Below are 27,370 nucleotides of genomic sequence, written 5' to 3'. Positions count from 1 at the left end.
GCCTCATTCACTAACAGTTCAATGGTGCAAGATTACCATACACAGAATTAGGATATCTGCATGACACATCTATGCTGTACAGCGAATGGATTATAATTATTACAAATACAGTAAACACATTTACATTTTAGTTCAAGCTCCATACAACATAGATATTTACAAAGTATGAAAATAAAACCGGTCTGACAAATAATAAACAGCGTTAATGACGGGGTTTTTTTTCTTTTCTTTTGGTGAACAAATCTGAAAGGGGGCTTGGTTAACTGATATTAATTGTCAGAGGGGGAAGGTGGAAAATATCATGGCTAGTTTTGTTTGAAAGGCATCAACAGAAAAACACACACAGAAAAAAGTGATGAGGTAAAGAAAGACACAATAAGTCTGCTGTCGTTTTAGATCTCACCAGCTACTTTGTATAGTCCTAGACCTCTGATATTAGAAAAAATAAAAATGAGTTAAAATACACCTTTATTTTGATAGAGTTCAGATGGATGTCTAGCATGACTAATGAGTAGATCTCCTCCAAAAAAACAACAGACTTCTAATTCACTTAAACCGCTTTCTAATAAAGAGGAAGCACTAATGTAACTCACCTCCTCAGTCGAGGTGCAGGGGGTTACATTTTAGGTCTCCTCTGTCTTACATTCAAACCCTCTCTTAGTTCACACTAAAATAGCAAATATTTTCATGGGGTAGTATCAGAAATAAGACCTTTGAATATGTAGTCCCTTTAACTTCTTTCCTTCTATTAAACCATTCATTCATTCTTTTTCCTTACGTCCTTCTAACCTTTTCACTGTGTTTTCTTTGCGTCTTTACAACAAGAGTGTAAAGTTAATAGCAGTAAATGTCAAGGCTTTCTGATTCTCAGTGAGATAGAGCGAGCTAGAGGAGCAGAGAGGGATGTGTTAAACGAGGGTTAACTACCACACTCATCCCAGAACAGACTGCATGTACAAATCAAGTTCTCTCCTTAGTTCGTTTTCATCCTCCTAGTCCTCCTCCTCATCTCCTTGTAACCCTGTTAGTGAGTCAGTATTTTACTGACTCACTAACTGACACTGGCACTATCGGGGGTTTAGAGGCGGCGTATGTACACAGATTGAGGAGGATCTAAGTATGACGTGGATGACAGAGGAAATTGGGCGTGGCCCTCCTGTCAAATTTCATTCCCACTTTGAGTTTTTGTTTCAGAGACGGTTCAGCCTGATGCAAATTCACTGCGAGAAGAAAAATACCCTATAAATCTATTAGCAGCTATAGTTTAGGTAGCAGAGCGTAAACTAACACGTCACTTGGAGATATCTGTAGATTTTTCCTTCATGGTTTCTAATGTAAGCTGGTTGATTTGGTTCATTTTTGTTTTTCGTTTGAAACTGAGCAAACCTGGTCTTCTCCTGAGGACTGCTGCAGGTATCATTCAAGCATGTTAATTTAATAAAAAACCAACAGCAAAAACCCCCAAAATAAAATGAAACTCATTTCAGGAGACAAATAAAACTGATAGAGACATTTTTTTGTACAGATAATTGGCAAACCGAAAGTTTCTAAAGAGTCATGCACACACAAGTAGACTACTACAACATGCTACTTAGTTAGGGGAGTTTGGGAATGACAACCAAGCGGAACAAAATTAGACCCAAACATTGTCATCGAAACAAAAACACAAAAAGCTGAAGGGAGGGAATAGAGAGGAGGAAAGCTAAGTTGGCAGCGGGGTTGCTGGAGGGAAGCGGGGAGGCAAAAGTTCTGTGGAACTTAAACGTTTGAGTCGCATGAAAAGAGACTTAAGCCACAAGTCTACTTACAAGAGAAAACCATCAAGAATCACAATGATTAATACGTTTTAACACTTGGTATTTTCGGTATTTTCAAAGGCTTTTCATAAAGGATGGAAGCGGTGGTTTTCCCGCGTACCGCTCCGCCCGCTCAGTTCTTCCTCGCCAACTTAGATCTGTGGGGAGAGTTTTACGTTGTGAGGAGAAGGGAATGTTTTTGAAGGGTGCAGAAGCTGTACGTTTGACTGTGGTGTGAGAGGTGCGTGTGTGTCTGTGTGTGTGTACCTTATTGTTCCTGCTAGCAGAGGATTAAAGGCGTACAGCCAGTCGTTCATGTCATTCTCGTTGTTGGCCTGCAGGAGGATGCCTCCATGTTTTGCGCAGACTGCAAATGTGTTGGGCGTCTGAAAAGAAAACATCACATTATATTTATGTTCATTCAAATGATAAATCCCAGTCCATTTGCCATTTCATCAATCAATGTGTCCAAAACTGGCCAACGTGCACCAAAACATTTTGAATGAATTCTCATTAAAGACAAGCGTGTTACATCCAGCCTTTCTCTATCCTGCCTCAAACCATAAGCATGGCCTGCTGGTCTTCGCTGTATTCCACCTGTGCTGTGGAGAGGTTGAGGACGCCTCGCTCCACGGGGTCCTGGTTGCTGTTGTAGATGAAGACGTAGGGCCGGCGAACAACCACAAAATGCTTCACCCATGAGTTAGAGCGAGGCTCCATAAAGCTTAGAAAACCCTTCTTGGACACAACAGATCTGAAAAGAAGTGATTTTATTCATTTATTTATTTTTTAAGAGAGCGCTTGTTTTTCTGAGGAAGAAGCAGAGTTGGTTTGTTTCCAGCTGAAATCATCCAGGCTCAGGAATTTGAATCAATCCACATCATTTCTGCTTGAACTAGAGAACATGAGTGTCGACTTACATTTGGTCTGTGAGACACATGTCTTAGTGACAGTATTTAGGTTAATATGGCATTACTCACCCTGGTCGCATTTCTTCAATATCAGGCACCAAGTTGAGGAACTCGTTCTTTGCAGCCCACGCAAGGTAGGAGGTCTCCAGAGTGGGAACCATCTGGAAGTTTTCATAGTCTGAGCAGGAGGGACTGGAGGCTGGAGGCTCCCTATTCTGGTATTCTAAACAGTACTTAGCCGAAACCCAAAGACTGCTTGGTTGAGTTAACTTCCTGAACTATCTACAACATATGGTGGAAACCTGAAATTAAGACAGAGCAGACTAGAGGTAAGACATGACCATTACTGAATAGTAAAAATAATAAGATTTAGTGATAATTTTCATACACTATTTATTTACCACATCAATAAACAGCATGGCAGGGCAAAATATGTTTTCTAACATGGCAACCTTTTAAAAGTGAAAGGAGACAGAAAGACAGGTGAGAACGAATAAAACTTAACTGACTTTTTGATGGCATTTTACACAAAGTACTAGTACAGTATCTAGAAAATGTGGGAAAATACTGGCATCATGTACAGTACTTTCTTCTGAAGAAATTATGTTGGGACCCTGAAAAAAACTAATATGTACAATAATGGATTTCTATAAATTTGACATCAGATGAAAACTTTGGTTGTAAGATTTGGATAATTATTTGTTAAAAGCTAGAAAATTTAAATGAGAATAAGAAAGAAAAGTATTTCTTTGTGCCCCCCTTTCCCTTTAATGCTCTACCTGGCCCCATGGCAAAACTTTGCTAGACCCGCCCCTGCACAGTTACCAGCTGTCAGCTACATAGAAAAGGATCCTGGTGTAAGTTGTCTCTGAGAAACAGTTCATAGCTTTCCTTCAACCCATTCATGTCACCTAAAAGGTAAACCTGTTTCTCCATCACCTGTTCAGCTCTGATGATTCAGTAAGGACATCTCCTGGTTTCTTCTTCATGTTTCCCTCTCACCAGATAACCAAACCGATATCATGACCAGCAGCTTTTACGGCTCCAACAAACATCAGCTGATACTAGAAAGTAATATTAAATAAATTCTAACAACAGCTTATCAAGTTTAAAGGCGCTGCTGCTGTTTAACCCCACCTCCACTAGTTTCCTCTTTCTGGCGCAAAGCGGGAGATAAACAAGCAAGAGAGACAGGAGAGAGGCGGCAGAAACGCCGATCAGCTGATCGTTGATCAGTTTCACGATTGAAGTAGCAGCAGGAGAGGGAGGGGGGAGAATGAGAGAAGAAGCTGACAGCGTAAAGACACAGAATAACTCCAGCTTTTTGTCTTTTTTTTATTGTAGCTGAAGTACGGGACAAATCCCATTTATTTTCAGCTCAATGCAAAATGCTTAATATTAACTCTGAATACCAGAGGATTACGTTTTTTACAGGATGGTAGGCAACTCTACTAACTCACCATATGAATAAAATAAAGTTCACCAGTAACATCATAGCACCCACCCAACTGTATAGAAACTCTGTCATGCTAGCTAGTACACAGTACAAGTTATTGTAACTGACTGTAAAAAGTTAGCACAACGAAAATAAACTACACCAAAACTTGGTTTATATCTGACCCAGATAGACTGCAGGTCATAACTTCTTACCTGAAGCTCATTTCACCTGACAGTCGGACTGGCAGCCGCCTTGGGTCTCTCCACCTCCGCCTCCCCTTTCCCCCATCCACCTGCTGACCTCCACCACTTGCTAATTTTACTGAATCTGTGAAAGCTCCACCATAGCCACTACCAAACAATTGAGTTATTTTTACACGTCTGCCAGCATCTGTCCAATCCCCACCTTTCACTGTCTACACGGTTACGAAAAAAAGACAACAACAACAAAACATCGGCCTATTTAAAACAAAAAATTACCATCGGGCCACCGGCCAAATGCCCGATGGCCAGTCCAGCTATGCTGATGGGGACTGTGACGGTTTGCAGTTAAATTCCTGCTCTTACAGGATCAGTGAGTGTCTGTTTAAAGATTATTAACATACTTTTACATCACTATGGAACACCAGCATTTCTGCACAGGAGAGAACCACCTGCCTTAATCTACCATGATGCTCTGTGCTATGTTGTCATGGCAATATGAAGTCAAATAAATACAAATGTAGAAAAATGCACATTTAAAGGAGGACAAGAAGACAGGCAACTGGAAGAGCTTTTGAAGCAGGAAAACTTTTCTGGATTTCTCTTAATTTAACTGGAAATTTTGCTAATACAAGTCAAGGAGGAAACAAGGAGGCAGGTTGGATTATATTTGAGGACAGGACGCATGAAGGAGAAGCATGAGGAGAAAACAGCAGAGCGATGGTGGATCAAGTCGAAGAAGCAAGCATCAAAACTGTGAGTAAACATAACACACAAAGAGTTAAAAATTACTGTGCTGATTAAGGAAACATTAAATTTGGTTAGTTTGGGGTCTCAAGCTTCAGGTTTGTGGCTTCAGTTACTCTCAAAATTGAGGAAAGACAAAAAATGTTTATTTTGAAAGGCTGTTGGAGGATTCTTACTGTAAGAAATATATGGATGTGCATCTGCTTTTATTTAAAAAAAAAACAGTTGAATTTTATTTAGTCACATTGGAAAGTGAAAACTGGAGGATCAGGACAATAATGTGGCCAAATTTACTGTTTCCTTAATCAGATCAATAATTTTGCTCTGAATTAGAAATGTTGAAATGGGTTATTTTCTTTCTTCTCTACTGATTACTGTGTTACATGGTTAGTTACTTGTCAGTCTACATGGTTAATGATACTTTTAAAAAATGCAGTTTATTCGGAATTTTGTAGAAAAAGGCTCTGCACCTGTGAAAAACAAATCCAAACCCCCAAAATCACTGTAGATCAGAGTAGCTAAGCTCTGGTTAACTGCAATTATATTACAGGAGATTAAAAATATTAGGATGATTGAAAGAAACAAAGATTGCTTTAAGGTCTGAAGATTTGACTTTCCTATTGAAAGAGATGAAAACTAATCCATGTGTGACACTGAGAAAAAACTGAAAGCTAAAAAGATCTGGAGGTCCAAATGTTGTTATAAAAATGTGCAAACTTGATTTAATGACATTAGAAAGAAAAAATGGAATGTTTATAAAGGTAATATATAAAAATGATTTTTATATTACTTGAAAAAATGATGTTGGTTAGTACAGCTGTATTTGGAAAAACTGCTGGGTCACTAGTAAGATGAGATTTAATGTGATAAACTGAGGGAAGGTAATATAATCTGCACACTCGCTATTATTGTTGTAATCCACACACCAGCAAATATTTTATCAAACATTAATCATAATTGGTGATCAATGCAAGTTTTAAACAATTATATTTATCTGCAAAACCAAATAAATCAAAACCACTTTACAAAATATAAAAAAGAAATCTTGTTTTTTTTTTTAAGATAAAAAGACGTTTCTAACTGACTTCAGTTAGCTGAGATGTAGAGGAGATTGATGAGCACGCAATAAAGTGAACTTGTTAGGGAGAGATTGCAATCAACTCAAATTTTGATGATAGACACAGATAAAAATGAGCGTTTTTTAGACACTGATTTGTGGACCAATCACATGATTATAAACCAGGTAAAAATTGACTTCAAACTTTTGAGCTGTAGTGTAGATTGATTACAATGATAGCATATAATTATCTATTACAGAAGAATGTATAGAAGTATGAGGACAGAGAGACACTGTTAAAAAGCTGTTTTGAGTGATAAGTTAGGCTTTAATGTGTTAAGCTTGCATTAGATAAGACAATGTACCACTGAACACAGGAGGGATTATTGCTGAAAATGGGTCTCTGAACACCTCTGTAGATATTTTATTAAAAATCATTCATGATTTGTGATCAGTGTTAATATTAAGCATTTATATGATTATTTTTTAAAAATTGCTGTGATTCAATCTGAAACCAAATTTGAGTCTATTCAGAAAACAAGACATTTCTAATTCACCTCAGACTTTTGAGCTGTAGTCTACATTGTAATGATAGTGTACCGTTATTTATTAGAGCAGATGATATGAGACTATCAGGAGAGACTGTTAAAAAGTTATGAGCTGTCTTGATGCAGAGAAAGTGGAGTTTGTCATCCTGGAGCTGCTGCCAAGATTGAATGATGCTCTGCCTCTGTGGTCAAGTTCAGACATAGGCTTTAAGCAACCATGAGCCACTGATAAGCGTGATCGATTAATAAGCATGTATAAAGTGGGCTTGTTAAACAGCTCTGATAGGAGAAAGTCAATGAGCACGCAATAAAGTGGACTTGTTAGGGACAGTTTACCATCAGCCTTGATAAAGTTTAACTTCATTTGTATTGAAAGACAGACTTTAAAGAAGATTCTTATTTGAAACTCGTGATAAAATCCAGGTCAGATACAGTTACATACAAGCATACAGTACACACTACTGCTCAAAGGTCAGAGGTCATTTAGAAAAGTCCCTGATTTTAATAGAAACTTGGCTTTAATGTAACATCACATGAAGTTTATCAGTAATGTTTCACAGCTTTAATCAAATCATTCATCATAAATAAGTTGTGATGGAAAAATGTCTGCAAGCATGCAGGAGCCCATTTTTAGAGACAATCACTCCTGTGTCATAATGTTCATTGAAGTTTATCAGGTCAGACGACCAACAGATGATAAGAAATATAATCTTACTAATTATTAGAGTTGAAAAGTACTTTGCTAAGCAAAATTCAATGAGGTTAGGCTGGAGCTTGAGACGTTAACATGACAGGTTCAGTTGGTGACGCATGAAAGAAAATAATTTTCTTCTACAAATCTATTGGAGAATTCTGATTGTAAGAAATGAAAAATATTCAAAGAGTGAAACTGTTAAAAAAAAGTAAAAAAAAAGTGAAGGTTTTGTGCAGCTGGGTGTTGCAGCCCCTTTAGAGGAAAATGGAAACTTGGTTTCACGAGGTTAAAAACAAACACTGGGATGATCCAGACACATTTATTGTTTCTTTAATCACCACAATAGTTTCAGTTTGTGCAAAAATCTTTAAAAAGCTTTTTTGAGTGATAAGTTAGGCTTTAATGTGTTAAGCTTGCATTAGATAAGACAATGTACCACTGAACACAGGAGGGATTATTGCTGAAAATGGGTCTCTGAACACCTCTGTAGATATTCTATTAAAAATCATTCATGATTTGTCATCAGTGTTAATATTAAGCATTTATATGATTATTTTTTAAAAATTGCTGTGATTCAAACTGAAACCTTATTTGAGTCTATTCAGAAAACAAGACATTTCTAATTCACGTAAGACTTTTGAGCTGTAGTCTACATTGTAATGATAGTGTACCGTTATTTATTAGAGCAGATGATATGAGACTATCAGGAGAGACTGTTAAAAAGTTATGAGCTGTCTTGATGCAGAGAAAGTGGAGTTTGTCATCCTGGAGCTGCTGCCAAGATTGAATGATGCTCTGCCTCTGTGGTCAAGTTCAGACATAGGCTTTAAGCAACCATGAGCCACTGATAAGCGTGATAGATTAATAAGCATGTATAAAGTGGGCTTGTTAAACAGCTCTGATAGGAGAAAGTCAATGAGCACGCAATAAAGTGGACTTGTTAGGGACAGTTTACCATCAGCCTTGATAAAGTTTAACTTATTTTGTATTGAAAGACAGACTTTAAAGAAGATTCTTATTTGAAACTGGTGATAAAATCCAAGTCAGATACAGTTACATACAAGCATACAGTACACACTACTGCTCAAAGGTCAGAGGTGAGTTAGAAAAGTCCCTGATTTTAATAGAAAATTGGCTTTAATGTAACATCACATGAAGTTTATCAGTAATGTTTCACAGCTTTTTATCAAATCATTCATCATAAATAAGTTGTGATGGAAAAATGTCTGCAAGCGTGCAGGAGCCCATTTTTAGAGACAATCACTCCTGTGACATAATGTTCATTGAAGTTTATCAGGTCAGACGACCAACAGATGATAAGAAATATAATCTTACTAATTATTAGAGTTGAAAAGTACTTTGCTAAGCAAAATTCAATGAGGGTAGGCTGGAGCTTGAGACGTTAACATAACAGGTTCAGTTGGTGATGCATGAAAGAAAATAATTTTCTTCTACAAATCTATTGGAGAATTCTGATTGTAAGAAATGAAAAATATTCAAAGAGTGAAACTGTTAAAAAAAGTGAAGGTTTTGTGCAGCTGGGTGTTGCAGCCCCTTTAGAGGAAAATGTCAACTTGGTTTCACGAGGTTAAAAACAAACACTGGGATGATCCAGACACATTTATCGTTTCTTTAATCACCACAATAGTTTCAGTTTGTGCAAAAATCTGTTAAAAAGCTGTTTTGAGTGATAAGTTAGGCTTTAATGTGTTAAGCTTGCATTAGATAAGACAATGTACCACTGAACACAGGAGCGATTATTGCTGAAAATGGGTCTCTGAACACCTCTGTAGATATTCTATTAAAAATCATTCATGATTTGTGATCAGTGTTAATATTAATCATTTATATGAATTTTTTTTAAAAAATTGCTGTGATTCAATCTGAAACCTAATTTGAGTCTATTCTGAAAACAAGACATTTCTAATTCACCTCAGACTTTTGAGCTGTAGTCTACATTGTAATGATAGTGTACCGTTATTTATAAGAGCAGATGATATGAGACTATCAGGAGAGACTGTTAAAAAGTTATGAGCTGTCTTGATGCAGAGAAAGTGGAGTTTGTCATCCTGGAGCTGCTGCCAAGATTGAATGATGCTCTGCCTCTGTGGTCAAGTTCAGACATAGGCTTTAAGCAACCATGAGCCACTGATAAGCGTGATAGATTAATAAGCATGTATAAAGTGGGCTTGTTAAACAGCTCTGATAGGAGAAAGTCAATGAGCACGCAATAAAGTGGACTTGTTAGGGACAGTTTACCATCAGCCTTGATAAAGTTTAACTTCATTTGTATTGAAAGACAGACTTTAAAGAAGATTCTTATTTGAAGCTGGTGATAAAATCCAGGTCAGATACAGTTACATACAAGCATACAGTACACACTACTGCTCAAAGGTCAGAGGTCAGTTAGAAAAGTCCCTGATTTTAATAGAAAATTGGCTTTAATGTAACATCACATGAAGTTTATCAGTAATGTTTCACAGCTTTAATCAAATCCTTCATCATCCATAAGTTGTGATGGAAAAATGTCTGCAAGCGTGCAGGAGCCCATTTTTAGAGACAATCACTCCTGTGTCATAATGTTCATTGAAGTTTATCAGGTCAGACGACCAACAGATGATAAGAAATATAATCTTACTAATTATTAGAGTTGAAAAGTACTTTGCTAAGCAAAATTCAATGAGGTTAGGCTGGAGCTTGAGACGTTAACATAACAGGTTCAGTTGGTGATGCCTGAAAGAAAATAATTTTCTTCTACAAATCTATTGGAGAATTCTGATTGTAAGAAGTGAAAAATATTCAAAGAGTGAAACTGTTTAAAAAAAGTGAAGGTTTTGTGCAGCTGGGTGTTGCAGCCCCTTTAGAGGAAAATGGAAACTTGGTTTCATGAGGTTAAAAACAAACACTGGGATGATCCAGACACATTTATTGTTTCTTTAATCACCACAATAGTTTCAGTTTGTGCAAAACTCTTTAAAAAGCTGTTTTGAGTGATAAGTTAGGCTTTAATGTGTTAAGCTTGCATTAGATAAGACAATGTACCACTGAACACAGGAGGGATTATTGCTGAAAATGGGTCTCTGAACACCTCTGTAGATATTCTATTAAAAATCATTCATGATTTGTGATCAGTGTTAATATTAAGCATTTATATGAATATTTTCATAAATTGCTGTGATTCAATCTGAAACCAAATTTGAGTCTATTCAGAAAACTAGACATTTCTAATTCACCTCAGACTTTTGAGCTGTAGTCTACATTGTAATGATAGTGTACCGTTATTTATTAGAGCAGATGATATGAGACTATCAGGAGAGACTGTTAAAAAGTTATGAGCTGTCTTGATGCAGAGAAAGTGGAGTTTGTCATCCTGGAGCTGCTGCCAAGATTGAATGATGCTCTGCCTCTGTGGTCAAGTTCAGACATAGGCTTTAAGCAACCATGAGCCACTGATAAGCGTGATAGATTAATAAGCATGTATAAAGTGGGCTTGTTAAACAGCTCTGATAGGAGAAAGTCAATGAGCACGCAATAAAGTGGACTTGTTAGGGACAGTTTACCATCAGCCTTGATAAAGTTTAACTTCATTTTGTATTGAAAGACAGACTTTAAAGAAGATTCTTATTTGAAACTCGTGATGAAATCCAGGTCAGATACAGTTACATACAAGCATACAGTACACACTACTGCTCAAAGGTCAGAGGTCAGTTAGAAAAGTCCCCGATTTTAATAGAAAATTGGCTTTAATGTAACATCACATGCAGTTTATCAGTAATGTTTCACAGCTTTTTATCAAATCATTCATCATCCATAAGTTGTGATGGAAAAATGTCTGCAAGCGTGCAGGAGCCCATTTTTAGAGACAATCACTCCTGTGTCATAATGTTCATTGAAGTTTATCAGGTCAGACGACCAACAGATGATAAGAAATATAATCTTACTAATTATTAGAGTTGAAAAGTACTTTGCTAAGCAAAATTCAATGAGGGTAGGCTGGAGCTTGAGACGTTAACATAACAGGTTCAGTTGGTGATGCCTGAAAGAAAATAAATTTCTTCTACAAATCTATTGGAGAATTCTGATTGTAAGAAATGAAAAATATTCAAAGAGTGAAACTGTTAAAAAAAAGTGAAAGTTTTGTGCAGCTGGGTGTTGCAGCCCCTTTAGAGGAAAATGGAAACTTGGTTTCATGAGGTTAAAAACAAACACTGGGATGATCCAGACACATTTATTGTTTCTTTAATCACCACAATAGTTTCAGTTTGTGCTAAAATCTTTAAAAAGCTGTTTTGAGTGATAAGTTAGGCTTTAATGTGTTAAGCTTGCATTAGATAAGACAATGTACCACTGAACACAGGAGGGATTATTGCTGAAAATGGGTCTCTGAACACCTCTGTAGATATTCTATTAAAAATCCTTCATGATTTGTGATCAGTGTTAATATTAAGCATTTATATGATTATTTTCATAAATTGCTGTGATTCAATCTGAAACCTAATTTGAGTCGTTTCAGAAAACAAGACATTTCTAATTCACCTCAGACTTTTGAGCTGTAGTCTACATTGTAATGATAGTGTACCGTTATTGATTAGAGCAGATGATATGAGACTATCAGGAGAGACTGTTAAAAAGTTATGAGCTGTCTTGATGCAGAGAAAGTGGAGTTTGTCATCCTGGAGCTGCTGCCAATATTGAATGATGCTCTGCCTCTGTGGTCAAGTTCAGACATAGGCTTTAAGCAACCATGAGCCACTGATAAGCGTGATAGATAAATAAACATGTATAAAGTGGGCTTGTTAAACAGCTCTGATAGGAGAAAGTCAATGAGCACGCAATAAAGTCGACTTGTTAGGGACAGTTTACCATCAGCCTTGATAAAGTTTAACTTATTTTGTATTGAAAGACAGACTTTAAAGAAGATTCTTATTTGAAACTGGTGATAAAATCCAGGTCAGATACAGTTACATACAAGCATACAGTACACACTACTGCTCAAAGGTCAGAGGTCAGTTAGAAAAGTCCCTGATTTTAATAGAAAATTGGCTTTAATGTAACATCACATGAAGGTTATCAGTAATGTTTCACAGCTTTAATCAAATCCTTCATCATCCATAAGTTGTGATGGAAAAATGTCTGCAAGCGTGCAGGAGCCCATTTTTAGAGACAATCACTCCTGTGTCATAATGTTCATTGAAGTTTATCAGGTCAGACGACCAACAGATGATAAGAAATATAATCTTACTAATTATTAGAGTTGAAAAGTACTTTGCTAAGCAAAATTCAATGAGGTTAGGCTGGAGCTTGAGACGTTAACATGACAGGTTCAGTTGGTGACGCATGAAAGAAAATAATTTTCTTCTACAAATCTATTGGAGAATTCTGATTGTAAGAAATGAAAAATATTCAAAGAGTGAAACTGTTAAAAAAAAGTGAAGGTTTTGTGCAGCTGGGTGTTGCAGCCCCTTTAGAGGAAAATGTCAACTTGGTTTCATGAGGTTAAAAACAAACACTGGGATGATCCAGACACATTTATTGTTTCTTTAATCACCACAATAGTTTCAGTTTGTGCAAAAATCTCTTAAAAAGCTGTTTTGAGTGATAAGTTAGGCTTTAATGTGTTAAGCTTGCATTAGATAAGACAATGTACCACTGAACACAGGAGGGATTATTGCTGAAAATGGGTCTCTGAACACCTCTGTAGATATTCTATTAAAAATCATTCATGATTTGTGATCAGTGTTAATATTAAGCATTTATATGATTATTTTCATAAATTGCTGTGATTCAATCTGAAACCTAATTTGAGTCTATTCTGAAAACAAGACATTTCTAATTCACCTCAGACTTTTGAGCTGTAGTCTACATTGTAATGATAGTGTACCGCTATTTATTAGAGCAGATGATATGAGACTATCAGGAGAGACTGTTAAAAAGTTATGAGCTGTCTTGATGCAGAGAAAGTGGAGTTTGTCATCCTGGAGCTGCTGCCGAGATTGAATGATGCTCTGCCTCTGTGGTCAAGTTCAGACATAGGCTTTAAGCAACCATGAGCCACTGATAAGCGTGATAGATTAATAAGCATGTATAAAGTGGGCTTGTTAAACAGCTCTGATAGGAGAAAGTCAATGAGCACGCAAAAAAGTGGACTTGTTAGGGACAGTTTACCATCAGCCTTGATAAAGTTTAACTTATTTTGTATTGAAAGACAGACTTTAAAGAAGATTCTTATTTGAAACTGGTGATAAAATCCAGGTCAGATACAGTTACATACAAGCATACAGTACACACTACTGCTCAAAGGTCAGAGGTCAGTTAGAAAAGTTAGAATTCTGGAGAATTCTGATTGTAAGAAATGAAAAATATTGAAAAATATTCAAAGACTGAAAGAGTTGCACACAGTAGAAATTTTGTATTCATCGTTTATCTTGGTTTTCTTCTGATTTTAGTATCTATTTGTGAGTGTAGTTTTTATTTGCATGATTTTATTCTGTTTGTATCGCATGTTTTTATTGTGTCATTTTATGTTGTTTTAATCCACTGTGGATTAGCTGGGCATGGGAAAAATTAGCTGATAGTGATCACATGTTGAGGCATGGGTGTGTCCAGAGGTGTCCTTTCAGCTGTTTTAAAGTCGTATTAAAAGGAAGCAAGCTGAGCACTGGAAGGAGAGAGGCCCTTGATTGGAAGAGGAACGCATGAAGGCCAGGTGGAAAAGAGGGAGCCGCTGCATGATCGTGGGGGGTGCGACGCCGTGTCTGGAGACCGGTCAGCGTGATGTGGTGACCCAGTCCCGACAGCAGGAACGGCGACAGTAGGAGACAACGTGTGTGATTGACATCAGGGCAGATGTATACCACTGCCTGCATTTGTCAGTAGCGTCTCACTGTTGTTCACTGGGTGCAGCCGTGTTGGGAGAGGGTCGCCATGGCTATAAGCCAGGGCAGCTTCCGGGATGATGGTTCTGGCTCCTATTTGTTTTTACTTACAGGTGATGACGTGAGGGGAGCCGCGGTGGTATCGAGCGACGGACTCCAATGCAGAATGCGAACTGGGCTGGGATGTGATGGGCCCAGTGGACGGATGAGACTGGGACAGGAGGCTCCTCATCTGCCTGACACGAGGCTGGCGTGGACCCCGCTCAGCAAGAGGAATTTCTGTCCAGCTCAAGAACACATAAGGAATATTCGTCCTGGGTTGTGGGACTGGGTGAGATTTCTGTGCATGAAGAGAATTGTATTTTGACCAGTTTTAGAATAATCTTATCCAGTCTCAGTGGGAATTTTAGCATATCGAGAAAATTTCATTGTATACTTTATTTCTTAGTATCTGGTTTGTTTTATTCCTGCTGTCCACCTCGTGGAATAAACATGAATGAATGAAACAATACTTTCCTGTCAAAAACAATATTTTAGTCAAGGCTAGCGGAAAGTTTCATATATATCATGAACATCTTTCCTCTTTGTCTCCCTATAGTTTAGTTTCATTTTCTTACCCCAACCGGTGGAGGCAGATGGCCCCTCCCTGATTCTGGTTCTGCCGAAAATGGAGTTTTTCCTTCCCACTGTTGCCAAGTTCTTGCTCATAGGGGGTCATTTGATTGTTGGGGCTTTCTCTGTATTATTGCACAACCTTTATCTTATCATATATTTCAAGTATATATGTTGTGAATTGGCTTGATTTAAATCAAATTGAACTCATTCAATTAAAACCAAATATAACTTGTAATCGAATCTCTTCAAATGTAAAGTCATCTCACTCAATTTGGACTAGCACTGAAAAATACACTGACATCCTCTGTTTCCCAATTAGCAGATCAGAGGTTGATGTTTTATTCATGACTCAATACTTGAATGGTTTTATCCTGTTTATAAATAAACATTTAAAAAGGACATTGCTTCATTGTCTGATTCATTCTTTGTCTGTTTCAGTCCTTAATACACACACGTATACAATAATTCTAGTTGCCACAGTCTCCGGAGATCCTATGCTCCGTTTTCTCATACTTTTCTTCACTGTTTACCTCATTTTGTCCAATAAAATGTACATTTTTGTAAACAATGACTTGTTTTGGCCTATTAAAAAAACTGTCTCCATATGAGGATGTTTATCATATAACTAACTTTTAGGTCTGTGGGATGGAAGGATGGGAACTTTAAATGTTGTGCCTCCATAATTATTCTAGAGTCTTTACAGTGTTCAGCCCCTGCTGTGATTTGGTGCTACATACATAAACTTGAAATGAATGAATCCACCTGTTCACAGGAGATCACAGGAAGATGACACCAAACATCAGAAGATCTTATTGTGCGCCACAGTAAAAGGGTGGTTTCTTGGGACTAAAGCACATAATAAACTACAGCAGAAGCTCACATAAAGCAGGAAATAAGCAGGCAGCACTTGATCTGCTAATGCACGTTTCCCACTTTTATTGTTGCCTCATTCACTAACAGTTCAATGGTGCAAGATTACCATACACAGAATTAGGATATCTGCATGACACATCTATGCTGTACAGCGAATGGATTATAATTATTACAAATACAGTAAACATATTTACATTTTAGTTCAAGCTCCATACAACATAGATATTTACAAAGTATGAAAATAAAACCGGTCTGACAAATAATAAACAGCGTTAATGACGGGGTTTTTTTTCTTTTCTTTTGGTGAACAAATCTGAAAGGGGGCTTGGTTAACTGATATTAATTGTCAGAGGGGGAAGGTGGAAAATATCATGGCTAGTTTTGTTTGAAAGGCATCAACAGAAAAACACACACAGAAAAAAGTGATGAGGTAAAGAAAGACACAATAAGTCTGCTGTCGTTTTAGATCTCACCAGCTACTTTGTATAGTCCTAGACCTCTGATATTAGAAAAAATAAAAATGAGTTAAAATACACCTTTATTTTGATAGAGTTCAGATGGATGTCTAGCATGACTAATGAGTAGATCTCCTCCAAAAAAACAACAGACTTCTAATTCACTTAAACCGCTTTCTAATAAAGAGGAAGCACTAATGTAACTCACCTCCTCAGTCGAGGTGCAGGGGGTTACATTTTAGGTCTCCTCTGTCTTACATTCAAACCCTCTCTTAGTTCACACTAAAATAGCAAATATTTTCATGGGGTAGTATCAGAAATAAGACCTTTGAATATGTAGTCCCTTTAACTTCTTTCCTTCTATTAAACCATTCATTCATTCTTTTTCCTTACGTCCTTCTAACCTTTTCACTGTGTTTTCTTTGCGTCTTTACAACAAGAGTGTAAAGTTAATAGCAGTAAATGTCAAGGCTTTCTGATTCTCAGTGAGATAGAGCGAGCTAGAGGAGCAGAGAGGGATGTGTTAAACGAGGGTTAACTACCACACTCATCCCAGAACAGACTGCATGTACAAATCAAGTTCTCTCCTTAGTTCGTTTTCATCCTCCTAGTCCTCCTCCTCATCTCCTTGTAACCCTGTTAGTGAGTCAGTATTTTACTGACTCACTAACTGACACTGGCACTATCGGGGGTTTGGAGGCGGCGTATGTACACAGATTGAGGAGGATCTAAGTATGACGTGGATGACAGAGGAAATTGGGCGTGGCCCTCCTGTCAAAGTTCATTCCCACTTTGAGTTTTTGTTTCAGAGACGGTTCAGCCTGATGCAAATTCACTGCGAGAAGAAAAATACCCTATAAATCTATTAGCAGCTATAGTTTAGGTAGCAGAGCGTAAACTAACACGTCACTTTGAGATATCTGTAGATTTTTCCTTCATGGTTTCAAATGTAAGCTGGTTGATTTGGTTCATTTTTGTTTTTCGTTTGAAACTGAGCAAACCTGGTCTTCTCCTGAGGACTGCTGCAGGTATCATTCAAGCATGTTAATTTAATAAAAAACCAACAGCAAAAACCCCCAAAATAAAATGAAACTCATTTCAGGAGACAAATAAAACTGATAGAGACATTTTTTTGTACAGATAATTGGCAAACCGAAAGTTTCTAAAGAGTCGTGCACACACAAGTAGACTACTACAACATGCTACTTAGTTAGGGGAGTTTGGGAATGACAACCAAGCGGAACAAAATTGTTGTCGAATTGTCATCGAAACAAAAACACAAAAAGCTGAAGGGAGGGAATAGAGAGGAGGAAAGCTAAGTTGGCAGCGGGGTTGCTGGAGGGAAGCGGGGAGGCAAAAGTTCTGTGGAACTTAAACGTTTGAGTTGCATGAAAAGAGACTTAAGCCACAAGTCTACTTACAAGAGAAAACCATCAAGAATCACAATGATTAATACGTTTTAACACTTGGTATTTTCGGTATTTTCAAAGGCTTTTCATAAAGGATGGAAGCGGTGGTTTTCCCGCGTACCGCTCCGCCCGCTCAGTTCTTCCTCGCCAACTTAGATCTGTGGGGAGAGTTTTACGTTGTGAGGAGAAGGGAATGTTTTTGAAGGGTGCAGAAGCTGTACGTTTGACTGTGGTGTGAGAGGTGCGTGTGTGTCTGTGTGTGTGTACCTTATTGTTCCTGCTAGCAGAGGATTAAAGGCGTACAGCCAGTCGTTCATGTCATTCTCGTTGTTGGCCTGCAGGAGGATGCCTCCATGTTTTGCGCAGACTGCAAATGTGTTGGGCGTCTGAAAAGAAAACATCACATTATATTTATGTTCATTCAAATGATAAATCCCAGTCCATTTGCCATTTCATCAATCAATGTGTCCAAAACTGGCCAACGTGCACCAAAACATTTTGAATGAATTCTCATTAAAGACAAGCGTGTTACATCCAGCCTTTCTCTATCCTGCCTCAAACCATAAGCATGGCCTGCTGGTCTTCGCTGTATTCCACCTGTGCTGTGGAGAGGTTGAGGACGCCTCGCTCCACGGGGTCCTGGTTGCTGTTGTAGATGAAGACGTAGGGCCGGCGAACAACCACAAAATGCTTCACCCATGAGTTAGAGCGAGGCTCCATAAAGCTTAGAAAACCCTTCTTGGACACAACAGATCTGAAAAGAAGTGATTTTATTCATTTATTTATTTTTTAAGAGAGCGCTTGTTTTTCTGAGGAAGAAGCAGAGTTGGTTTGTTTCCAGCTGAAATCATCCAGGCTCAGGAATTTGAATCAATCCACATCATTTCTGCTTGAACTAGAGAACATGAGTGTCGACTTACATTTGGTCTGTGAGACACATGTCTTAGTGACAGTATTTAGGTTAATATGGCATTACTCACCCTGGTCGCATTTCTTCATTATCAGGCACCAAGTTGAGGAACTCGTTCTTTGCAGCCCACGCAAGGTAGGAGGTCTCCAGAGTGGGAACCATCTGGAAGTTTTCATAGTCTGAGCAGGAGGGACTGGAGGCTGGAGGCTCCCTATTCTGGTATTCTAAACAGTACTTAGCCGAAACCCAAAGACTGCTTGGTTGAGTTAACTTCCTGAACTATCTACAACATATGGTGGAAACCTGAAATTAAGACAGAGCAGACTAGAGGTAAGACATGACCATTACTGAATATTAAAAATAATAAGATTTAGTGATAATTTTCATACACTATTTATTTACCACATCAATAAACAGCATGGCAGGGCAAAATATGTTTTCTAACATGGCAACCTTTTAAAAGTGAAAGGAGACAGAAAGACAGGTGAGAACGAATAAAACTTAACTGACTTTTTGATGGCATTTTACACAAAGTACTAGTACAGTATCTAGAAAATGTGGGAAAATACTGGCATCATGTACAGTACTTTCTTCTGAAGAAATTATGTTGGGACCCTGAAAAAAACTAATATGTACAATAATGGATTTCTATACATTTGACATCAGATGAAAACTTTGGTTGTAAGATTTGGATAATTATTTGTTAAAAGCTAGAAATTTTAAATGAGAATAAGAAAGAAAAGTATTTCTTTGTGCCCCCCTTTCCCTTTAATGCTCTACCTGGCCCCATGGCAAAACTTTGCTAGACCCGCCCCTGCACAGTTACCAGCTGTCAGCTACATAGAAAAGGATCCTGGTGTAAGTTGTCTCTCAGAAACAGTTCATAGCTTTCCTTCAACCCATTCATGTCACCTAAAAGGTAAACCTGTTTCTCCATCACCTGTTCAGCTCTGATGATTCAGTAAGGACATCTCCTGGTTTCTTCTTCATGTTTCCCTCTCACCAGATAACCAAACCGATATCATGACCAGCAGCTTTTACGGCTCCAACAAACATCAGCTGATACTAGAAAGTAATATTAAATAAATTCTAACAACAGCTTATCAAGTTTAAAGGCGCTGCTGCTGTTTAACCCGACCTCCACTAGTTTCCTCTTTCTGGCGCAAAGCGGGAGATAAACAAGCAAGAGAGACAGGAGAGAGGCGGCAGAAACGCCGATCAGCTGATCGTTGATCAGTTTCACGATTGAAGTAGCAGCAGGAGAGGGAGGGGGGAGAATGAGAGAAGAAGCTGACAGCGTAAAGACACAGAATAACTCCAGCTTTTTGTCTTTTTTTTATTGTAGCTGAAGTACGGGACAAATCCCATTTATTTTCAGCTCAATGCGAAATGCTTAATATTAACTCTGAATACCAGAGGATTACGTTTTTTACAGGATGGTAGGCAACTCTACTAACTCACCATATGAATAAAATAAAGTTCACCAGTAACATCATAGCACCCACCCAACTGTATAGAAACTCTGTCATGCTAGCTAGTACACAGTACAAGTTATTGTAACTGACTGTAAAAAGTTAGCACAACGAAAATAAACTACACCAAAACTTGGTTTATATCTGACCCAGATAGACTGCAGGTCATAACTTCTTACCTGAAGCTCATTTCACCTGACAGTCGGACTGGCAGCCGCCTTGGGTCTCTCCACCTCCGCCTCCCCTTTCCCCCATCCACCTGCTGACCTCCACCACTTGCTAATTTTACTGAATCTGTGAAAGCTCCACCATAGCCACTACCAAACAATTGAGTTATTTTTACACGTCTGCCAGCATCTGTCCAATCCCCACCTTTCACTGTCTACACGGTTACGAAAAAAAGACAACAACAACAAAACATCGGCCTATTTAAAACAAAAAATTACCATCGGGCCACCGGCCAAATGCCCGGTATGCCCGATGGCCAGTCCAGCTATGCTGATGGGGACTGTGACGGTTTGCAGTTAAATTCCTGCTCTTACAGGATCAGTGAGTGTCTGTTTAAAGATTATTAACATACTTTTACATCACTATGGAACACCAGCATTTCTGCACAGGAGAGAACCACCTGCCTTAATCTACCATGATGCTCTGTGCTATGTTGTCATGGCAATATGAAGTCAAATAAATACAAATGTAGAAAAATGCACATTTAAAGGAGGACAAGAAGACAGGCAACTGGAAGAGCTTTTGAAGCAGGAAAACTTTTCTGGATTTCTCTTAATTTAACTGGAAATTTTGCTAATACAAGTCAAGGAGGAAACAAGGAGGCAGGTTGGATTATATTTGAGGACAGGACGCATGAAGGAGAAGCATGAGGAGAAAACAGCAGAGCGATGGTGGATCAAGTCGAAGAAGCAAGCATCAAAACTGTGAGTAAACATAACACACAAAGAGTTAAAAATTACTGTGCTGATTAAGGAAACATTAAATTTGGTTAGTTTGGGGTCTCAAGCTTCAGGTTTGTGGCTTCAGTTACTCTCAGAATTGAGGAAAGACAAAAAATGTTTCTTTTGAAAGGCTGTTGGAGGATTCTTACTGTAAGAAATATATGGATGTGCATCTGCTTTTATTAAAAAAAAAACAGTTGAATTTTATTTAGTCACATTGGAAAGTGAAAACTGGAGGATCAGGACAATAATGTGGCCAAATTTACTGTTTCCTTAATCAGATCAATAATTTTGCTCTGAATTAGAAATGTTGAAATGGGTTATTTTCTTTCTTCTCTACTGATTACTGTGTTACATGGTTAGTTACTTGTCAGTCTACATGGTTAATGATACTTTTAAAAAATGCAGTTTATTCGGAATTTTGTAGAAAAAGGCTCTGCACCTGTGAAAAACAAATCCAAACCCCCAAAATCACTGTAGATCAGAGTAGCTAAGCTCTGGTTAACTGCAATTATATTACAGGAGATTAAAAATATTAGGATGATTGAAAGAAACAAAGATTGCTTTAAGGTCTGAAGATTTGACTTTCCTATTGAAAGAGATGAAAACTAATCCATGTGTGACACTGAGAAAAAACTGAAAGCTAAAAAGATCTGGAGGTCCAAATGTTGTTATAAAAATGTGCAAACTTGATTTAATGACATTAGAAAGAAAAAATGGAATGTTTATAAAGGTAATATATAAAAATGATTTTTATATTACTTGAAAAAATGATGTTGGTTAGTACAGCTGTATTTGGAAAAACTGCTGGGTCACTAGTAAGATGAGATTTAATGTGATAAACTGAGGGAAGGTAATATAATCTGCACACTCGCTATTATTGTTGTAATCCACACACCAGCAAATATTTTATCAAACATTAATCATAATTGGTGATCAATGCAAGTTTTAAACAATTATATTTATCTGCAAAACCAAATAAATCAAAACCAATTTACAAAATATAAAAAAGAAATCTTGTTTTTTTTTTTAAGATAAAAAGACGTTTCTAACTGACTTCAGTTAGCTGAGATGTAGAGGAGATTGATGAGCACGCAATAAAGTGAACTTGTTAGGGAGAGATTGCAATCAACTCAAATTTTGATGATAGACACAGATAAAAATGAGCGTTTTTTAGACACTGATTTGTGGACCAATCACATGATTATAAACCAGGTAAAAATTGACTTCAAACTTTTGAGCTGTAGTGTAGATTGATTACAATGATAGCGTATAATTATCTATTACTGACACTGTTAAAAAGCTGTTTTGAGTGATAAGTTAGGCTTTAATGTGTTAAGCTTGCATTAGATAAGACAATGTACCACTGAACACAGGAGGGATTATTGCTGAAAATGGGTCTCTGAACACCTCTGTAGATATTCTATTAAAAATCATTCATGATTTGTGATCAGTGTTAATATTAAGCATTTATATGATTATTTTTGATGAATTGCTGTGATTCAATCTGAAACCTAATTTGAGTCTATTCAGAAAACAAGACATTTCTAATTCACCTCAGACTTTTGAGCTGTAGTCTACATTGTAATGATAGTGTACCGTTATTTATTAGAGCAGATGATATGAGACTATCAGGAGAGACTGTTAAAAAGTTATGAGCTGTCTTGATGCAGAGAAAGTGGAGTTTGTCATCCTGGAGCTGCTGCCAAGATTGAATGATGCTCTGCCTCTGTGGTCAAGTTCAGACATAGGCTTTAAGCAACCATAAGCCACTGATAAGCGTGATAGATTAATAAGCATGTATAAAGTGGGCTTGTTAAACAGCCCTGATAGGAGAAAGTCAATGAGCACGCAATAAAGTGGACTTGTTAGGGACAGTTTACCATCAGCCTTGATAAAGTTTAACTTCATTTGTATTGAAAGACAGACTTTAAAGAAGATTCTTATTTGAAACTGGTGATAAAATCCAGGTCAGATACAATTACATACAAGCATACAGTACACACTACTGTTCAAAGGTCAGAGGTGAGTTAGAAAAGTCCCCGATTTTAATAGAAAATTGTCTTTATTTTAACATCACATGAAGGTTATCTGTAATGTTTCACAGCTTTAATCAAATCCTTCATCATAAATAAGTTGTGATGGAAAAATGTCTGCAAGCGTGCAGGAGCCCATTTTTAGAGACAATCACTCCTGTGACATAATGTTCATTGAAGTTTATCAGGTCAGACGACCAACAGATGATAAGAAATATAATCTTACTAATTATTAGAGTTGAAAAGTACTTTGCTAAGCAAAATTCAATGAGGTTAGGCTGGAGCTTGAGACGTTAACATAACAGGTTCAGTTGGTGATGCCTGAAAGAAAATAATTTTCTTCTACAAATCTATTGGAGAATTCTGATTGTAAGAAGTGAAAAATATTCACAGAGTGAAACTGTTAAAAAAAGTGAAGGTTTTGTGCAGCTGGGTGTTGCAGCCCCTTTAGAGGAAAATGGAAACTTGGTTTCATGAGGTTGAAAATAAACACTGGGATGATCCAGACACATTTATTGTTTCTTTAATCACCACAATAGTTTCAGTTTGTGCAAAAATCTCTTAAAAAGCTGTTTTGAGTGATAAGTTAGGCTTTAATGTGTTAAGCTTGCATTAGATAAGACAATGTACCACTGAACACAGGAGGGATTATTGCTGAAAATGGGTCTCTGAACACCTCTGTAGATATTCTATCAAAAATCATTCATGATTTGTGATCAGTGTTAATATTAAGCATTTATATGATTATTTTTTAAAAATTGCTGTGATTCAATCTGAAACCCAATTTGAGTCTATTCAGAAAACAAGACATTTCTAATTCACCTCAGACTTTTGAGCTGTAGTCTACATTGTAATGATAGTGTACCGTTATTTATTAGAGCAGATGATATGAGACTATCAGGAGAGACTGTTAAAAAGTTATGAGCTGTCTTGATGCAGAGAAAGTGGAGTTTGTCATCCTGGAGCTGCTGCCAAGATTGAATGATGCTCTGCCTCTGTGGTCAAGTTCAGACATAGGCTTTAAGCAACCATGAGCCACTGATAAGCGTGATAGATTAATAAGCATGTATAAAGTGGGCTTGTTAAACAGCTCTGATAGGAGAAAGTCAATGAGCACGCAATAAAGTGGACTTGTTAGGGACAGTTTACCATCAGCCTTGAGAAAGTTTAACTTCATTTGTATTGAAAGACAGACTTTAAAGAAGATTCTTATTTGAAACTGGTGATAAAATCCAGGTCAGATACAGTTACATACAAGCATACAGTACACACTACTGCTCAAAGGTCAGAGGTCATTTAGAAAAGTCCCTGATTTTAATAGAAAATTGGCTTTAATGTAACATCACATGAAGGTTATCAGTAATGTTTCACAGCTTTAATCAAATCCTTCATCATCCATAAGTTGTCATGGAAAAATGTCTGCAAGCGTGCAGGAGCCCATTTTTAGAGACGATCACTCCTGTGTCATAATGTTCATTGAAGTTTATCAGGTCAGACGACCAACAGATGATAAGAAATATAATCTTACTAATTATTAGAGTTGAAAAGTACTTTGCTAAGCAAAATTCAATGAGGTTAGGCTGGAGCTTGAGACGTTAACATAACAGGTTCAGTTGGTGACGCATGAAAGAAAATAATTTTCTTCTACAAATCTATTGGAGAATTCTGATTGTAAGAAATGAAAAATATTCAAAGAGTGAAACTTTTTAAAAAAGTGAAGGTTTTGTGCAGCTGGGTGTTGCAGCCCCTTTAGAGGAAAATGGAAACTTGGTTTCATGAGGTTAAAAACAAACACTGGGATGATCCAGACACATTTATTGTTTCTTTAATCACCACAATAGTTTCAGTTTTTGCAAAAATCTCTTAAAAAGCTGTTTTGAGTGATAAGTTAGGCTTGAATGTGTTAAGCTTGCATTAGATAAGACAATGTACCACTGAACACAGGAGGGATTATTGCTGAAAATGGGTCTCTGAACACCTCTGTAGATATTCTATTAAAAATCATTCATGATTTGTGATCAGTGTTAATATTAAGCATTTATATGAATATTTTCATAAATTGCTGTGATTCAATCTGAAACCAAATTTGAGTCTATTCAGAAAACTAGACATTTCTAATTCACCTCAGACTTTTGAGCTGTAGTCTACATTGTAATGATAGTGTACCGTTATTTATTAGAGCAGATGATATGAGACTGTCAGGAGAGACTGTTAAAAAGTTATGAGCTGTCTTGATGCAGAGAAAGTGGAGTTTGTCATCCTGGAGCTGTTGCCAAGATTGAATGATGCTCTGCCTCTGTGGTCAAGTTCAGACATAGGCTTTAAGCAACCATGAGCCACTGATAAGCGTGATAGATTAATAAGCATGTATAAAGTGGGCTTGTTAAACAGCTCTGATAGGAGAAAGTCAATGAGCACGCAATAAAGTGGACTTGTTAGGGACAGTTTACCATCAGCCTTGATAAAGTTTAACTTCATTTGTATTGAAAGACAGACTTTAAAGAAGATTCTTATTTGAAACTGGTGATAAAATCCTGGTCAGATACAGTTACATACAAGCATACAGTACACACTACTGCTCAAAGGTCAGAGGTCAGTTAGAAAAGTCCCTGATTTCAATAGAAAATTGGCTTTAATGTAACATCACATGAAGTTAAGCAGTAATGTTTCACAGCTTTAATCAAATCCTTCATCATCCATAAGTTGTGATGGAAAAATGTCTGCAAGCGTGCAGGAGCCCATTTTTAGAGACAATCACTCCTGTGACATAATGTTCATTGAAGTTTATCAGGTCAGACGACCAACAGATGATAAGAAATATAATCTTACTAATTATTAGAGTTGAAAAGTACTTTGCTAAGCAAAATTCAATGAGGTTAGGCTGGAGCTTGAGACGTTAACATAACAGGTTCAGTTGGTGATGCCTGAAAGAAAATAATTTTCTTCTACAAATCTATTGGAGAATTCTGATTGTAAGAAATGAAAAATATTCAAAGAGTGAAACTGTTAAAAAAAAGTGAAGGTTTTGTGCAGCTGGGTGTTGCAGCCCGTTTAGAGGAAAATGGAAACTTGGTTTCACGAGGTTAAAAACAAACACTGGGATGATCCAGACACATTTATTGTTTCTTTAATCACCACAATAGTTTCAGTTTGTGAAAAAAATCTTTAAAAAGCTGTTTTGAGTGATAAGTTAGGCTTTAATGTGTTAAGCTTGCATTAGATAAGACAATGTACCACTGAACACAGGAGGGATTATTGCTGAAAATGGGTCTCTGAACACCTCTGTAGATATTCTATTAAAAATCATTCATGATTTGTGATCAGTGTTAATATTAAGCATTTATATGATTATTTTGATAAATTGCTGTGATTCAATCTGAAACCAAATTTGAGTGTATTCAGAAAACAAGACATTTCTAATTCACCTCAGACTTTTGAGCTGTAGTCTACATTGTAATGATAGTGTACCGTTATTGATTAGAGCAGATGATATGAGACTATCAGGAGAGACTGTTAAAAAGTTTTGAGCTGTCTTGATGCAGAGAAAGTGGAGTTTGTCATCCTGGAGCTGCTGCCAAGATTGAATGATGCTCTGCCTCTGTGGTCAAGTTCAGACATAGGCTTTAAGCAACCATGAGCCACTGATAAGCGTGATAGATTAATAAGCATGTATAAAGTGGGCTTGTTAAACAGCTCTGATAGGAGAAAGTCAATGAGCACGCAATAAAGTGGACTTGTTAGGGACAGTTTACCATCAGCCTTGATAAAGTTTAACTTCATTTGTATTGAAAGACAGACTTTAAAGAAGATTCTTATTTGAAACTGGTGATAAAATCCAGGTCAGATACAGTTACATACAAGCATACAGTACACACTACTGCTCAAAGGTCAGAGGTCAGTTAGAAAAGTCCCTGATTTTAATAGAAACCTGGCTTTAATGTAACATCACATGAAGTTTATCAGTAATGTTTCACAGCTTTAATCAAATCATTCATCATAAATAAGTTGTGATGGAAAAATGTCTGCAAGCGTGCAGGAGCCCATTTTTAGAGACAATCACTCCTGTGTCATAATGTTCATTGAAGTTTATCAGGTCAGACGACCAACAGATGATAAGAAATATAATCTTACTAATTATTAGAGTTGAAAAGTACTTTGCTAAGCAAAATTCAATGAGGTTAGGCTGGAGCTTGAGACGTTAACATAAAAGGTTCAGTTGGTGATGCCTGAAAGAAAATAATTTTCTTCTACAAATCTATTGGAGAATTCTGATTGTAAGAAATGAAAAATATTCAAAGAGTGAAACTGTTAAAAAAAAGTGAAGGTTTTGTGCAGCTGGGTGTTGCAGCCCCTTTAGAGGAAAATGGAAACTTGGTTTCATGAG

General features: G+C 37.2%; 2 protein-coding genes across 4 annotated transcripts; both read right to left on the bottom strand.

The window, feature by feature from the left end:
- Positions 1-1,092: 1,092 nt before the first annotated feature.
- LOC148100884 (kinesin-like protein KIF1B) lies at positions 1,093-4,517 on the bottom strand. Of its 3 annotated transcripts, none has more exons than XM_087846829.1 (5): positions 4,358-4,517; positions 2,777-3,009; positions 2,394-2,550; positions 2,064-2,182; positions 1,093-1,954 (listed from the first exon to the last, which is right to left on the bottom strand). In XM_087846829.1, exons 2-5 carry the CDS (start codon positions 2,866-2,868, stop codon positions 1,930-1,932), a joined length of 393 nt encoding a protein of 130 aa, XP_087702955.1. In that variant the 5' UTR covers positions 2,869-3,009; positions 4,358-4,517; the 3' UTR covers positions 1,093-1,929. The 3 variants fall into 3 exon arrangements, with proteins under 3 accessions (XP_087702955.1, XP_087702954.1, XP_087702953.1); XM_087846828.1 differs by lacking the exon at positions 4,358-4,517 and adding an exon at positions 3,647-4,350; XM_087846827.1 differs by lacking the exon at positions 4,358-4,517 and having other exon boundaries at positions 2,777-4,350.
- Positions 4,518-15,808: 11,291 nt separating this feature from the next.
- On the bottom strand, positions 15,809-20,727 carry LOC148100883 (kinesin-like protein KIF1B). Its single transcript, XM_087847264.1, has 4 exons — positions 18,599-20,727; positions 18,216-18,372; positions 17,886-18,004; positions 15,809-17,776 (listed from the first exon to the last, which is right to left on the bottom strand). Exons 1-4 carry the CDS (start codon positions 18,688-18,690, stop codon positions 17,752-17,754), a joined length of 393 nt encoding a protein of 130 aa, XP_087703390.1. The 5' UTR covers positions 18,691-20,727; the 3' UTR covers positions 15,809-17,751.
- Between the last annotated feature and the right edge of the window lie 6,643 nt (positions 20,728-27,370).

This window comes from Neolamprologus brichardi, chromosome 10 (genome assembly GCF_056152115.1).
Source record: "Neolamprologus brichardi isolate AB-2024 chromosome 10, ASM5615211v1, whole genome shotgun sequence".
Classification (NCBI taxonomy): domain Eukaryota; kingdom Metazoa; phylum Chordata; class Actinopteri; order Cichliformes; family Cichlidae; genus Neolamprologus; species Neolamprologus brichardi.
The sequence above is the reverse complement of the archived record's forward strand: the minus strand, read 5'-3'. Positions and strand labels throughout refer to the sequence as shown.